Source organism: Mizuhopecten yessoensis, unplaced genomic scaffold, assembly GCF_002113885.1.
Source record: "Mizuhopecten yessoensis strain PY_sf001 unplaced genomic scaffold, ASM211388v2 scaffold3229, whole genome shotgun sequence".
NCBI classification, from domain to species: Eukaryota; Metazoa; Mollusca; class Bivalvia; order Pectinida; family Pectinidae; genus Mizuhopecten; species Mizuhopecten yessoensis.
Genome location: NW_018404940.1, coordinates 3243574 through 3260374, shown reverse-complemented (window position 1 = coordinate 3260374; position 16801 = coordinate 3243574). Strand labels below are relative to the sequence as shown.

The 16801-nt window shown below is 35.5% G+C and overlaps 1 protein-coding gene across 2 annotated transcripts in view; it reads left to right on the top strand.

Moving 5' to 3' along the window:
• Positions 1-1109: 1109 nt before the first annotated feature.
• Positions 1110-16801, top strand: part of LOC110447191 (Bardet-Biedl syndrome 7 protein homolog) — a 28852-nt gene continuing 13160 nt past the window's right edge. The window contains exons 1-11 of one of the 2 annotated variants that reach the window (XM_021492729.1): positions 1110-1199; positions 3784-3846; positions 3985-4047; positions 4615-4790; positions 5395-5581; positions 6451-6523; positions 7166-7232; positions 9258-9307; positions 9606-9736; positions 11013-11097; positions 16213-16312. In XM_021492729.1, coding sequence (XP_021348404.1) covers positions 1161-1199; positions 3784-3846; positions 3985-4047; positions 4615-4790; positions 5395-5581; positions 6451-6523; positions 7166-7232; positions 9258-9307; positions 9606-9736; positions 11013-11097; positions 16213-16312 — 1034 coding nt within the window. In that variant the 5' untranslated portion in view covers positions 1110-1160. Of the gene's footprint in view, positions 1200-3783; positions 3847-3984; positions 4048-4614; positions 4791-5394; positions 5582-6450; positions 6524-7165; positions 7233-9257; positions 9308-9605; positions 9737-11012; positions 11098-11771; positions 11875-16212; positions 16313-16801 lie in introns of both variants that reach the window. The other variant, XM_021492728.1, reaches the window with a different exon arrangement.

Here is a 16801-nt window from a genome sequence, read left to right as displayed (position 1 = left end):
GAGTAAATCTGGATTATCTTTTTGCACTGGCCATGGTCATTGGAAGTTCCCATGGTAGCCTCTGATCTCAAATGATACATGTGGTAAGATGTTCCCTATTATCGTGATGTCAAAAGATCAAGTTAGTATACGTACCTTAAACTGTTTAGGAAATATATGCATGTTGGTCTTAAGAAATTTGAGTTAAGACTAAAAATGAACTTTAAAACCCGTTTGATCCCAGTGATCTTGGAAAATGTTGTTATTCAACAAAAGTCACAATTTGTATTCACCAGTCTTCACAAAATAACTGAGTCAAGCCATATTTAAATTTGACCTTTAAATAAAGAAAAGTCTATTAAAATTGACAATTTTTTTGATTGCCTGTTATAAATACAAGCCACACACAAAATATGAATTACTTCAGAGACGTATATTTATTACAGAGAATATCTGGCTTTATATATGTCTTTGATTACTCTGACTGTCCATTCGGAGAAAAAACATTTAAAAATTACCTACAAACGACAAACAATTATCAGAGACGTACATGTCTCAACCTTATACTGGAGTTGGTCGCTGATCTTGTAAAATATAATCGTTTTCGGGGGAAAAGTTGCGTATCTTTCCATTAGGAAATATGTTGGTTTTAAGGGATATGTTTTCTACATCTTTACCCTGTGACCTTTCATTGTATATTAACTTCTCTGGTTCAATTAGCCTAATTAAAACTTCCTTTTGTCATATCTGTACCAAATATTCGCGATCCAGACGGTTAGACCCGAGTTGCTCGCTTATAAAATAATGTTGGACCAGAGACGTATTATACGTCTCTGGACCTAGTAATCTGATGTTGCTTTCAGAAGCTTCATTAAACGAACTACACTATTATCAGGCCAACCTAAGCGATAAATAGTTCGGTTGCCTACGCAGTAGCATATAGTCGATAAGGGCACTCAACATCCGATTTACCGCAGAAATGTATATATAAACTTACATACAAATAATTCTAAATTAATGTGATAAATTATTGTTAACTCATACGTGTTAAAAATCATTAGCAACAATATAATTATCATCATGACAAATTTATTCACGATTTCCCCCAGTGATTTACTCCGAATGACATATACATTCCAACAGAACTTCCGGTGTCGGTTTTACCCATCAAAGCAGTCAAAATGATGGAATTAAATTTAACACGAGTGGACTACATGCAGGTTTGACATTGATTAAGCGTTTATGCATATGTATCTGGTATGGCAAATGCAATGAAAGCCTCGACATTAACTGTAGTACACAGAGAAAAGAAATATTTGACGATGTCTTATACAATGTCCTTTGCCCAAATCAACTTTTTCCAAACAACAATAATGTTTTCCCTTCTATTATCTACAACATAACTTGCAGGTGTGAGTGCAATTGTTGCAATCTACAGGACCAGATGCCATTGGAAATATCCTCTGTGTAACATCCAGCCGCAAAAAAATGAAATCAATATACACTCCATTACTTGCACAGTGGGAAGACAACTGGAAAATGTCATTCCATCCTGACAAGTGTAATTTCATGTCAATAACTAGAAATAAGTCCCCTGTCAAATTCCATTACACTTTAAATGGTCATTCGCTCCAACATGAAGATGATGCCAAATATCTGGGCCTTAACATTCAATCTAACCTCAAGTGGGACACTCATAAATAAAGACTGTGCAAAAGCCAACTCCACCCTAGGCTATCTTCGTAGAAATCTTAAAATAGGTTCCACATCTCTCAAGGAAAATGCATACAAAGCCCTCGTCAGACCATCTCTTGAATATGCATGTACTGTATGGGGCCCCGACAATAAGACAGACATCTAACAAATAGAAATGGTGCAACGTAGAACTGCTCGGTATGTCACAAACAGGCACCGGAACTTGTCCAGCGTACGTTGGTGACATGCTGAATACGCTGGGCTGGCCCTCACTAGAAAAAAGATGCAAGGATATGTGCCTAAGTACCTTCCATAAGATTGTACACAACCAATTAGCCATATCCATGGACATCTTAAAGTCCCCATCACGTCTCACCAGGCATGCCCATGCTCATTCATTTCAAGTACCTTCTTCCCACGAACAATATCTGATTGGAACTGCCTCCCTCCAGACATCTGTGAACTTAATCAAATAACTGCCTTCAAATCCGCCATAGCTAAATTACCATAAATCCCTATTTATTCATTTATTTATTTAATTATATAGCTATTTACTTATTTATTTTTTCCCTCCTTATGCAATGATCTCCAAATAACATAATCTTCAACTTGTTGAAGGCGGTTATTATAATGTAGAAATATAAGTAGAAGTAGACACTACTCATAAACAAAGTTGATTCAGGCATTGGTTGTTTTGCTATTGAGGTTATAGAATATATTAATGACGTTTTGCCAGACGATATGATTTCTATAATCTGACATATACCAATTTTGTTAACTTCTTTCGTTGTATCTATAATGCTTTGCATCCTCGATTCTCTAAGAGTAGGGCTCCCGAGTTTCCTCTGGCCCTTACACCAGACTTAGACATTTTGATCTACAGATGTCTGGTGTGGGGCCAGAGCTCACTGCTATATGAAAACAGGGAATTCTCCGACGCTGTTTGGTATCAGAGCGTTATGAGGTGCTGACAACAAAACTACTATGACACAACACATACCTCACATATATCGATAAATGGATTATTTATTGATCCAAATCAGCTCTTATAATCACCAACAGCTGCTAAATTCCATTGGTATAGAGTCTTTGATTTTTAATCGTTCAAAATTTCCCACCTGAGCGAACACCATTTTTGTAGGTTATGGGAACTCCGCTGCTGGTCGGCCTTTTTTCTATCGGATAGGATTTTGCCGACTGCGACCCGCACCTGTCAAAAGTATCTCACTGTGTAAACCTCTAACACTGTTGGAGTAGGTTATGGGGTGACTAATCAACAAACCGTACTGATGCAGTCCAAAAATGGGATATATTATTCTTGTTAAGAAGATTTCCAGACCACGTCTTTTTGTTGATTAGTACCCCCCCCCCAATACCAAACAGTGTCGGGGGGAGAATTCCACATTTTCATATAGCAGTACGCTCTGGCCCCACACCAGACATCTACATGTCAAAATGTCTAAGTCTGGTGTTAGGGCCAGAGGAAACTTGGGCTACTCCAGGGTTACGCTCTCTTTCACTCTCTGCACCCCTTGGATATGTCACAGCAAAAGTGATGCTGACACCTGTCCTTTGAAGCCTGAAGAGGAGGGACCCCTGACTTCGAAGCCTGTCACTTTTACCGTTACACAACCACAAGGTTCTTTTGATGTACACAAAGGATCAAACTAGTCTTCTAAGTTCTTGTCTTGTCAACAAGGGGGTGCAGACTTTACCTTAGATTTTGCTATGATATATTCTTTGGGTGCAGAGAGCGACAGTGAGCATAACCCCTGGAGTATCGAGGATGAATGTATCACAGAAAACTTAATTGTTTGCAGGAGTATTCGATCATCATACCTTTGGTTGTTATTCTTGTTTCCCCAAGGAGCGTGCAATACTATGATTTAGAGCATTTTGTCAGTCAGCCTTTTTTACACTGACACTGACTGCTTCACACCCACTAGTTTGAAAGTTTGGTTAATTGGAATGGTAGTTTCTATACTTGTAAATAGGATGTTACAGCAGACAAAAACCAAACAAAGTACTGGATTGAAATGTTAGTATAGTATACTTGCCAAAAATGAGTTTGATTCTAGTTTGCATTTTAATAGATGCATTTCATTCCAGGCTGGAGCAACCTCACAAAAATGTATGTGTCTCCTGCCACCTGTCTTAGGGAAATCACAAAAGGTAAGTTTATACTGATCAGTGTCGTGAGATGACATCACAAGAAAACATTGAGGATAAATTGATATAATGTATACTATCTTAAAATTTTGTTAAAAAATAAGCATGGTACAAGTTATGATAAGTTTGTTGTCATTGAAGGTTGTGATCGGCGATCAGGAGGGCTTGTTTCAGTGTATAGGAATGAAGAAAGGAGAACCACAGGTTTGTGTATATTGTTATACATGTACAAAAACAACTGGAGACATTTAAAATATGAAATACATTTCAACTGACTTTTCAAAAAATGTGTTAATCAAATTATTAGCATCATATTAAGTAACAATATTAATAAATGAAAATGTTTTCTTTCGAATTCACCCATGGTTTTTTTCGATGAAGTTAGCTTGCTACTGATTTACTTTTACACCAGAAGTATATGCCAGGCCCAGCTAATGTACCAGGTGACCACCAATATACGTCACTTTTATTCTGGAAACTTGTACCTTGGAAACGTTGTATTGTCATAAAGATAGAACTAATACCATGGTAGATAGAGTGTAATTTCTGGAGGAAGAAAATATATTTTTGATACCTATTGTGTCATAAGAAAGGCATTGTGAGGTGTACCATATCTAGCTGTAATATAAGTTGTCATCTTAGCCCTGCTTAATATTTTATTCTATGTATCTTGGCTTCATAGAAAAGCTGTCACTTTTAGTTAAGATGTGTAGTATATCTAGATCTATTGATATAGATTGGACAGTTTTTAAAAAGTTTTCCTTGTTGTAGCATGTATTCAAGACAAATGTTTCGAAGAAAATCAATCGGATAGAACTTGGAGGACCAATTGGTGGAACTCGTGAGCGAATTTTTCTCGCAGTTGGTTCTGAAATCAATGGATTTACAAAGAAAGGGAAGAATTTTTTAAAGTTTGACACTAACCTGTCGGAACCCATTCAATCCATGTAAGTCTACATTTGCTGAAAAATGTCAATTTATGTTACATTAACTGCATGTGTGGATTCCAGAGTCTGTCTGATAACACAACCAAACAACCTTTCTGGGGTGTTGAATTTTGAAATTAGTTTTTACAAGTGAAATTTTTATGATAGTATATCGAATTAAAGTCCTGAAATGAAAATTGAATAATTTGCATTAAAATAAAGCTAAACATTAAGTTCAATGTATCAACATCTGAAAACACAGATTAAAGATTAAATCTTTTCGACTTTACCAATTCTATATTATTTATAGAAAAATCTGCCATATATAATCTTAACTTATTTAAATTATTGGTACAAAAATTTCAATAGCACTTATCTGCATGGTCAAGGACAATCTGATAAACGGTGTGTGGTTCTGTTTGTTATAAATCTCTTAATGCAAACAGAACTGACTTTTACACAGTATGTATAAACCAAGAGCCCAACACTTATATTCTGGTAAGTAAATGATTGGCGGGTATCCTTCCGTAGAGGTTCAAGTACCAGCATGTAAAGAAAACCACAATATAAAATGTACATGTATGTGCGGTATATACTCTATGATGTATTCTGTTTCGTATTTCAGATACGTCGAAGGATCTGAGTTATTGACATGTAGCAATTTTGTGTATAACCAGTATCATGATTGTAAAGACACAAATTATTTCCAATCTGGTGACAAGATTTCGGATATTGTTTGTCTGCCGATGGACCGGAACCCGGAAATCACCCCTATCCTTGCTTGTCAGGATCGTGTGCTCCGAGTTCTCCAGGTGTGTACCAATGAATCTGAAAATAAAGATTTTTGACATACATTATTTGACCCTATAAGGCCATCAGTTATAATTTATAGAATAAGAAAATTTCAGACATTTTCAAATTTTCCAAAAACAGCAATAATGATCAATAGACAGATCCCTTGATAAAAGATTGTGAAGTATCAGATGCTCCGACCAGAAAAAGGATAAGGGCGCTTATAAAAGATGGGACATTTACTAGGTTGAATACAGTAAGTGTATGTATTTAAGAATGTCTAAATATTGTTATACCCGCACTTAGTAAGGGGGGGGGGGGGGGGGGGGGTATGTTATAGCATTCACCATGTCAGTGCCTCCATCCATGTGTGCATCTGTGTGTTTGCCGGTAGTAAACATCTTGTGTAGAAAATATCTCATGGACCATTGAACGCATTTAGTTCATATTTATTAACATCATGGTTTGGTAATATTCAGTTCTTCACCTGATTAGGTTTTGGTTTTCATCGGTCAAAGGTTAAAGGGTCAAATGTCACTAGCAAAGTGAGTTGGAGAGGATTGAGGGTGGCAAGGGGTGGGCTAGTGTTTGGGCTATATCGATGTGAGCCTCTGCTCACTTGGTTTCAATTTTTTCTGCTGCCCTTTATTATAGTTCTTTTTCAAATTCATAAATTAAAATGTGACATAAATTGGAACAACTACTAGCATTATTTTCACCCAGGGCTGTCCCTAGATAAACAGTATCTGCAAAGGGTTTTTTCACCTTCGTATGTAGAGGACTAACACAATTACGGCCACTGTCAGCCAGAAATGAACCCCCACCTACCAGCACACCACAGCCTCTGATGCTGATAACTAATTGCTGTAATATTTCGTTTCCTGTACAGGAATCGGAGCTGTTGTACGAGGTGGAAGTGCCTGGTCCTCCGACTGTGTTACAGCTATACGGTGATGGAGCAGGTAAGTTTACCTACAACCCACAGATCTAGATGATAATGGAAGTGATTGGACAAGAGGGTTGGGTGGGGGGGGAGATGATCTGATCTAATGATGGTTGGGTTAAAAAAGACAATCATCTCCACCCCAAATCCCCTCCCGTCCAATCACTTCATACTATCCTGGTTCTAAGGGTTGTGGAATTAAATTTGTCATATACATGTAAAATGAAATGATTTATCTACCTGCCCAAACTAAGGATGTTTAAAGATGAAAGACAGATCACGTAAGGTGACTCCGACTATTTTTCAATATTAGCTGCAATGATGATATAAAATTGGCAATATATAGAACATAATAAATGACTGATGTTTGCAGAGTTTAGAAAATATGAAGTAAAATTACTTTAAGGGACTTTTTTACCAGGTCAATCGCCTTGGGTTTAAATTTAATTTATTGTGTGATCACATACGTTGGTTATTGTATAGACTCTATAGACCTCTGGCTAGTTTCTTCATTTAGTGTTTCTTTGTATTAAGGAATATGTATAAAACAGAAACCTGTCAATTCTAAACCTGGTTGTGATGTTCTGTGTAGAGAGATTTCATTGTACCTTCACTGTATTTAGAGCTGTAATGTTAGACTATGGACATCATTATTCCACAGGAGAGGATGGTAACGAGATATTGTACGGGACTTCTGATGGCAGAGTGGGACTGGTACAGATAAGCAGGTAAGTCAAACAACTCTTTCTTCAGAAATCTGTCAGTTATTTTTCACAAAAAGCGAGGAAAAGTTAAGGAAAGCTTTTTTTATTTTGTTGTGTCAATAAAGCGAAAAAGAAGACTTGAAATGTTGCTTTTCTGTCAGTGTCATGATTCGATAATATACGACATATCGTTGCAGCCCTAATATATTGTGACCTTTGTACTGGTTCAGCACTAGGGCCCGTATTCATGAAACCGTTTTCATGCTCGAGCATGGATTCTGTGCTCAAATCAGTGTTCTTGTTACTCACTTAAATCATGTAAAACAATCAAAAGGTCAAATGTAAACATTGAAAAAAGCATTCAGCTTGATGTCTTTTCATATTTTTTCCAAATCATTGAAAAAGTAAGATTTTTTTATCAATATATAACTGAAACAAGAAATTAGGCTGGAGCAAAAAAACGATGCTTGAGCATGAGAACAGTTTCATGAATACGGGCCCTGTAATTGGTACCTGTAATTGGTACCTGTAATTGGTACCTTGTAGCTGACTGAATACGGGCCCTGTAATTGGTAGCTTGTAGCTGACTGAATACGGGTCCTGTAATAGGTACCTTGTAGCTGACTGAATACGGGTCCTGTTATTGGTACCTTGTAGCTGACTGAATACAGGTCCTGTAATTGGTCCCTTGTAGCTGACTGAATACGGGTCCTGTAATAGGTACCTTGTAGCTGACTGAATACGGGTCCTGTAATAGGTACCTTGTAGCTGACTGAATACGGGTCCTGTTATTGGTACCTTGTAGCTGACTGAATACAGGTCCTGTAATTGGTCCCTTGTAGCTGACTGAATACGGGTCCTGTAATAGGTACCTTGTAGCTGACTGAATACGGGTCCTGTTATTGGTACCTTGTAGCTGACTGAATACAGGTCCTGTAATTGGTACCTTGTAGCTGACTGAATGCGGGTCCTGTAATTGGTACCTTGTAGCTGACTGAATGCGGGTCCTGTAATTGGTACCTTGTAGCTGACTGAATGCGGGTCCTGTAATTGGTACCTTGTAGCTGACTGAATGCGGGTCCTGTAATTGGTACCTTGTAGCTGACTGAATGCGGGTCCTGTAATTGGTACCTTGTAGCTGACTGAATTCGGGTCCTGTAATTGGTACCTTGTAGCTGCCTGAATACGGGTCCTGTAATTGGTACCTTGTTGCTGACTGAATACGGGCCCTGTAATTGGTTCCTTGTAGCTGACTGAATACGGGCCCTGTAAGTGGTACCTTGTAGCTAACTGAATACGGGTCCTGTAATTGGTACCTTGCCGCTGACTGAATACGGGCCCTGTAATTGGTACCTTGTAGATGACTGAATACGGGCCCTGTAATTGGTACCTTGTAGCTAACTGAATACGGGTCCTGTAATTGGTACCTTGCCGCTGACTGAATACGGGCCCTGTAATTGGTACCTTGTAGCTAACTGAATACGGGTCCTGTAATTGGTACCTTGTTGCTGACTGAATACGGGCCCTGTAATTGGTACCTTGTAGCTGAATGAATACGGGTCCTGTAATTGGTACCTTGTAGCTGGCTGAATTCGGGTCCTGGAATTGGTACCTTGTAGCTGACTGAATACGGGTCCTGTTATTGGTACCTTGTAGCTGACTGAATACAGGTCCTGTAATTGGTACCTTGTAGCTGACTGAATATGGGTCCTGTAATTGGTACCTTGTAGCTGACTGAATGCGGGTCCTGTAATTGGTACCTTGTAGCTGACTGAATTCGGGTCCTGTAATTGGTACCTTGTAGCTGACTGAATACGGGTCCTGTAATTGGTACCTTGTAGCTGAATGAATATCCAGTATCAGGTGATAATTCATGCTAAATGTGTAATGCATTTATGTTGAATGAACTCAAACGTGTGACTTTGCCCACAAATATTTAGAGGCTTTTAGGAGAAAGAAAGTGTGAACTTTTAACGGTTTAATACATTAACTCCTTCATTTCTGACTCTCTACAAAAAATATTTATGTCACTTATCTTTTATATTGAAGATTATGCCCATCGCACAAGTGGGAATTGCCTAATGAAAAGAGAAATGGAGGTAGGTTGTAACTTGTAACTATTTTGACTCTTAATAAATACATAACTGCTTGCTTTGTAGGTCCCTTAAGGTTACATGCTACCTTACGCCGTGATTTTTGTCAGAGTTATCTCCCTTCATTTGTGAAATTGTGTTTAATATGGAGATATCTTCCTGATTGCTTAATTAAATTCATTTTATCAATGAAAAGTATCAGATTGTTCCAAGCATTAAATTTTGTTTCCTCGACGGGATACTGGGCCTGTTGGTATACTAGGCCTGTTGTTGGTGTTGTTTATAAACAACGGGTCTGTTGTAGGTGTCATGTGTATGGACAACTTTGACATCACGGCGGATGGCGTCCTTGATCTGTTGTTGGGACGAGATGACGGCCAGGTGGAGGTTTACAGTTACGACGAGTCGGAGGAACCAGTTCACAGATACAGTCATGTAATTATCTCAATTACGGCCGTCACATTAATCCTGTGCAGATTCAGGGAATAGGCCTGTTGTATCCCATGCATGAGCGTAAGAGGCGACTTATATGTCCCCCACCCTCTGCAGAATTGGGAGGGATTTCTCCCTTGTCTTTTGTTTAGGGGACATTGAAGACCCTGGCTGTTGTGAGGAGGTTAAACCCCTAACAAACACACAAACAAAGCCATCACATTAGGTCATTTGGGTCATTATTTTGTTACACTCACATATTTGCTACCTAATATTTGAAATAAATCAAGTTATGTTAGATATACAGTTTGTAGTATCAACACTGACATTCACTCGATGTAAATATTGTTTAGGTAAATTGGAGTTATCATCTCGTATAAACTTACCATAGAACGTGACAAGTTTCCATGACCTAGACAACAATACTCATCGACAAAATTATAAAACTTTTACACAAAGGGAACACATTTGTGTGATATCAGCCGTAGTAAATGTGGGCTGAGTAATTGCTGTAAATATAAGGAACATTTTGCTATTTCATGTCATAGATGGCTTCATGATCTGTTCATTTTACATGTTTACTCAACTGGAGTAATCGTCTCATAACCAAAATAGGAAACTATTCCTTAAGGATCCCTGTCCCACTGCACTGCCATTTTTTCTATATACAGTAACCTCCCCTTAACTTCCTCATGGATATTACTGTAGCAGACTTTAGGCTTGTACACTTTGATTGACCAGGTAGCTCAATCGGTTACAGAAATAGTAAAACAATCTGAAGTCCAGGGTTCAAGTCCTTGTCTTGCCCCGCTGATTTTTTTACAATCAGAACACTCCTGTGGTATATATATTTTTTCCATCCTTATTATTTTTCATGAAAGTCCTAGGCACAAGGTATATTGGTTTTCTTTTCAGAAATGATTTATCAAAGCTATAGTCAGGATGGAAAAGTTTATAATCTTAAGGTTAAAGTTTTTGGCAGTGGTACAGAGATCCTTAAGTAGATCTCATAGTTAATTTAGATAATTCACAATCTGTCATTGCATTAATAGCTTTCCATTAAAATTTAAAAAAAAAAAAAAAAAAAAAAAAATTGAAAGCATTTTTACTTTTACACTGTAAGCTTTAATTTCTTTTACTATTACCAAAGTAAGAAATAAAAATTACATGTGACTAAGCTCACGCAAAAAAACCTGTTCTCAATTAAAAGCTTTCATAAATTAAGCTGTAAAGTCCTGTCTCAGGTCCATTCGTCCACATCTCTGATTTAACATTACAGACATGCAGCGAAAGTGTGACGGCCATACACGCTGGCGTTGTAGCTACCCAAGGCTACGACGAGATTGTCTGTTCTACTTATCCAGGTAAGACATCGATTAGCAAAAATGGCGTAACATACTTGAAATGTTTAGGAGTTTTGGTCTTAAAATTAGAATATTAGAATATTTCAAATTACATACAATCTCTGACCATTTTTATCATCCATGAATGATGAATGAATGACTGTAATAAAATCCTTCCAAAAACTAAACAGTATATTCACATGCAGTACAGCTATTGATTGTAAATTATATCCGAATTTTTCAAATGCTGTTATGATATTTGTATTACAGCATATTGATATTTTATTAATATTTTACACATGAACATGCATACAAAGATGTTATTTTTGTTTTAAATGTACCATATTCTTTTATTGTTTGATGCTTGTATCAATGAATTTTGAAGAAAAAAATGTATAATGTGAAATTACTAATTATCATGAGGTTTTAAATTTCGTTGATTTCATGGGTAATCTTCATCCACGAATGTATTGGTCCACTAAATAATTACAAGTTTGATATAAAGCAACTCTACATTTGAGTGGGTACTCATAACCCAAAACCTCATGTACCCATGGTGTTTTGTCAGGAAACCACGAAAATAGGGATCCCACAAAAAATTCTGATTTCACAGTGTACATGTATATATGATATACCTATCTTTTATTTTGGTATACAATGTTGATATCCACTGCTGCTGCTGCTGTTGATTTCAGGATGGCTTTTCAGCCTTACCTCCGAGCCTCATATCAAGACTGTAGGCCCGCAAACATCCCAGGTCCTCACTTTTGAGGGCAAGGATAAAATTATAGGGCTTAGGTAACACTTCAGGCACTCTTCCCACTTTGTTACTGCTTTCCTTGCAAAAACAGATCAAAAGAAAACGTTCTCATGACTTTTACTGTCAGTGAAAAGGGCCAGGAGGATTTTGAAAACAATTCTGTATATCTCTTAATTTGATACAGTTAAACCTCGATATAATGCCTCTCGTTTAATTTGCCACCTCACTTTCAGCCAACACATTTCAATGTCCCTTTTACTTGTTTTCTAATGCATTCCTTCATACAGATCTGTACATTTCTCTCAATTTATCGCCAAACCCCTTTACAACGACAAATTTTCTCTGGACATATGGTGCCAGTATGACGAGGTTTTAATGTATATGAAATTGTTAGATAAAATAATCAAAGATACAGTGCTCAAATGGGTGAAAAAAAATGAAAAAAATATGAAAACAAAGAAAACTGAAGAATTAATACAAAATGAGAATTTATTATGACATGTTCATATATTTAAAAGAGTTAAGAGGATTTTTAACACAGGTGATCTCTATATAGAGGCGGTCACATGAACAGGTTTGACAGTATATTTCAGACTGTTTCTAAAAACACTGTTAAACTGCTAATGTAAAGAATGATGAATGTCATAACTAAACGTTCATGGTCATTGGAACGTTTTCTTTTGATCTGTGGGTTTTGAATTTTGCAATTATATTTCATCTTGTTTTTATTCCAATTCTCAACCATATTCTATGGTGTTCCCTCACGTCTGAGTGCGTTCCTGAATTTGAAGCCATTACCATTCACAGAATATTAGAGATTTTAGTTGTCAGTTTCTAGCTAAAAAAAGTGTAATATTTTGTTTAATGTTAGAGGTAAGATTCATGCCCAGTTACTTTCTGCCCTAATCTGCAAAAAAATCAGTACGATGATATCTATAAAGTGTATTTATTATTGCTTGAACATTTCTTCAGGTATGATAACATTTTCTTAAATTAACACAGAGATTGATTTTATAATTTTACTAGTTATAGGATGGAATTTTTATAAATGATTCCAACTTTATGGATTTATCAGATTATTAAAAACAGATTGTTTTTAAAATCATTAGCAACATTAATATAATTTTTATTTTTATGTCTGTTTTTTCCCCCAAAAAATATCTTGGACTCCATTGGATATTGGTTTAAAAAAAAAAAAAAAATCCCACAAACATGAAGTGTTATATTTCTTTCAAATTGGGTTCCCTGTATTTATTAAATGGTCATTATGGTTAAAATTTCCTACTTGGCACTTGTTGTAAGATTAGGATGTATGAATAACAGGGTTAAAATTGATTTTTTTTAATTTCTTTACTATTTCTCTAAACCCTATGAAAATTAAAAAAAACAAAACAGAAAAGATTATTACAAATTATGTACAAATTATTCTGATATCTATATAAATGATTAATTAATTCTTTTTAATGTTTGAAAATAAAATCATTTAAGTAAAAAGAACTTTCTTCTTAAAGGTCACTTAAAATATATTCAATTCACCCCTTGTAGGTTTACGTTACCGGTGGGACATTTTGTCGAAGCTGTTGATTTTGGTGTTTTCTCATATGATGGTGGTTGAAGTGTGGAGTTTCATTTACCAGTATATATATTTGTTTTCCTATCACAAAGCGTGTTTAATTTGGATTTTTTATTATAAAAAAAAAATCAGAATACATCTCTGAAATCACATAGTTGATTGAAATCTAATTGACACCTAATCATATAAAATGTCATTTCCCATCATATCCTAATGTCTTTATCCTGTCCAGATGTCTGCAAAAAGACATATTTTAAGTAACAAAAATTCATACTTATTCAGGATTTGTTATTGAAATTTACACTGTCAACAACAACAACAAAATGTCTTTACTAAGAATTCAATGAATTTAGAAGCAAATTATGAAACAGATTTCAAGATGTTCCCTTATAATTTGCTTTAAACTGAAACAGGATAGTAATGTTACACTCTGAATTAATTTTTACTTTCATTTTTTTCATATTAACAATTGTGACATGTATTACATTTTAAAATGTAATTTATCACATTTCCCTCTGGCACCAATACAACCAAAATTTTATAACATCCAAAATATCCCAGATATTATGGTACAAGCTATGTTTTAAATAGTTTAGTCATTAAAACATTTATATAAAAATAATCGTTCCGAACATTTTTCATGTTTGTTGATATAAATTTAATTTATAATTTGTTTTAGCAATGTATATTGGATTTTTTTTCCAATTTGGAATAGTCTTCAGGGCTAGACAATAGAGGTATCCCGATAGTCTGAGACTAGTGAAATTTCCAGTTGGACTAATGGTTCTAATCCTAGCATAACAACTATTATCCCTGGTAGCAGGCTAGTGTAATTGTAGAATCCTGAATTTTGTGGACCCGATCACCTATTGGTCAAAATTAGATAATTGCTTATCTTGTTGAATATTTGAATAATGTTAGGTTAGCGGAATTTGCATATGGACTATTAAAAATTGAAAAATACTAACTAGTGGTATTCAAAATTAATTTCTGGCCCTGGTATAATACAAATTTTAGTTGATAGATACACAAATTTCATTTATATATAGACACTTTTTTTATTCCTAATACATTGTAGTAGTTTTTGCATATTTAAAATTTATTTAATTCTTATGCTTGTAATATTATGCTCTATAGCTCAACAAATGATACCAAGTGTGGATTGTAGTGCCGAACACCAAATAGATAATGGCTTTGTTAAGGTTATAAGTTTACTCGACTACAGCATGCAACTCCACTACAGGAGAGCTCCATGTTTATGCATTAAGTGCACTGGGAACAAATGGTTACTGACTTACAGGTTTACTGATGGAGGGGCACATGATTTCATACCCGTAGACCAATAATCCCTGAAGATGTTTATCTTTAATGATTGTGATTTCACTTAACTTCACAGGATTGACCATTCTGTTCTGTCCAGTTCTCATAACGGTTTTCAGGCACATTTTAGGTCGTAACTGAAAGCAATTTCACCAAAGAATTTCAAGAGCAAATTTTCTCTCTCAAAAAAATGCAGACTAAGCAATTGTTGACAACATTTGAAACCTTCAAAATCTCACTCAAAACAGGAAGGTGGGCTTAATATAGAGCAATATAATAGTATTTTTTGGCATTTTTTACTTAACAGCAATATATATGGGTGGGCTTATTACCAGGCATGGGCTTATTGGTGGATAAATACGGTACATGTATCACCTTACTTCAAAAGAAATGTATTAAATGTCCCTCGGTTGAACTTAACTCACTTACCCCTGAAATCTCATAATGAACTGTTCCAACTTTTGATTTGGAAGAGTTCAAAGGTGTCTTTAGGTGTAAATGAGATAATTTGACAATACTAGACAACCTATGAGGTGTATGAAATCTTGTACCTTGACTCTGTAGCTTGTGTATCTATGGTGTTGTGATATACATATGATATTTATCTCCTCCATTTATACATTCTGTACTGTTTCTTTGGTGAGTCATTGGATGTAGTCTCTATATATACATCGCACAACATATCAGGGGTGCGTTATAGTACTTTTCTATTCTTTAAGGCAGACACACATAAATAAAATATAGGCTTGACTTATAGGTTATTTACAACATTCAATGAGGACAACCAGGCTACCAGTAGGACACATGTAACAATTTTATGGAAAATTCTGAAAAATAATCTTGGAAGAAGAGATACTGATGTTTCATAAAATCCTAGAATTGATAGCCTCGTTTTGATTTAAAATCAGGAAAGACAACTATGTTTACTTCTGTGCTGCTGGTATTGTGAAATGGGACTATTTTTCTGAACATTTAGATAGTCATACAAATGTAACCAGGAGTTATTTTTCAGATGAAAAAGGGGCCATATATTTTAAATGGAGAATGCAGTGGCAGTACAAGTTTTGTATTCAAAATCTGAACATAACGTTTCCAGCTTCTGACTTATTATAAAGGCGTTAACTATTAAAGGATGAAGTTTCTATATTATAAGACTTTGACCTTATATACGTATTTCCGTTAATACAGAAGGCTACTGAATTATAACCCGTGGTTAACGAGAATGGTAAATTATCAGGTACTTTTGCATGTTTGGAATGTTTTTATCAATATGCAAATGATATGCAGCGGTATTAATTTAAGTCGAAATCTGCAAAAGCTAATTTATTAGTAAACCTGCGTCTGACAAAACAGCCCGCTAGCGATTACTACGCCTCTGGTGTTATTACGGTGCCGTCTAATAGCCGTGACTAGAACGAGTGTTTGTGACGATATGCCAGTACGTTTACATGTGTGTGAATGCTCTATCTCCTCGCTGTGACAGGTTGGTTGATAGGTCTAACATCAGAGCAACTGACAAAAGGCATGGGCCCATCAGAGGTTGTTGTCACGGCAGCAGCGACCAACAAAATCTCCAACCTCAAGTAGGTCGTCTCCATGGTAACAGTCAAATATGACCATAACAGAAAATCACTCTAATTTAACTTAAAACATATTATTCCCTTTGATCCACATCCTACAGTTCATGTTGTATGTGGTTTAATATACATAGACCCAATATATAATTGTTAACATTAGTATATGGCCATACGCATACAATGTGGCACTGTTATTAAATCTATTTCAAGAAGATTTATCTGCTATTATGATTATGAGTTATAATAATTAACCACATTTTAGTATTTGTTTCAGCAATCACATTATATAGGCTTCATATTATATTAATCACATTAGAAAACAAATTACAGTACTAAAAAATTCACGTCACAATTAGAATCCTAACTTTGCACTTTTAAAATTCTAACAATTTTTGTTTATTTCATATATATATATATATTGCTTACCACTTTATTTTAATCCTTTTTTCATATGTTTTTGTTTTATTTTATGATATTTTAAGAAATTTTATTTAA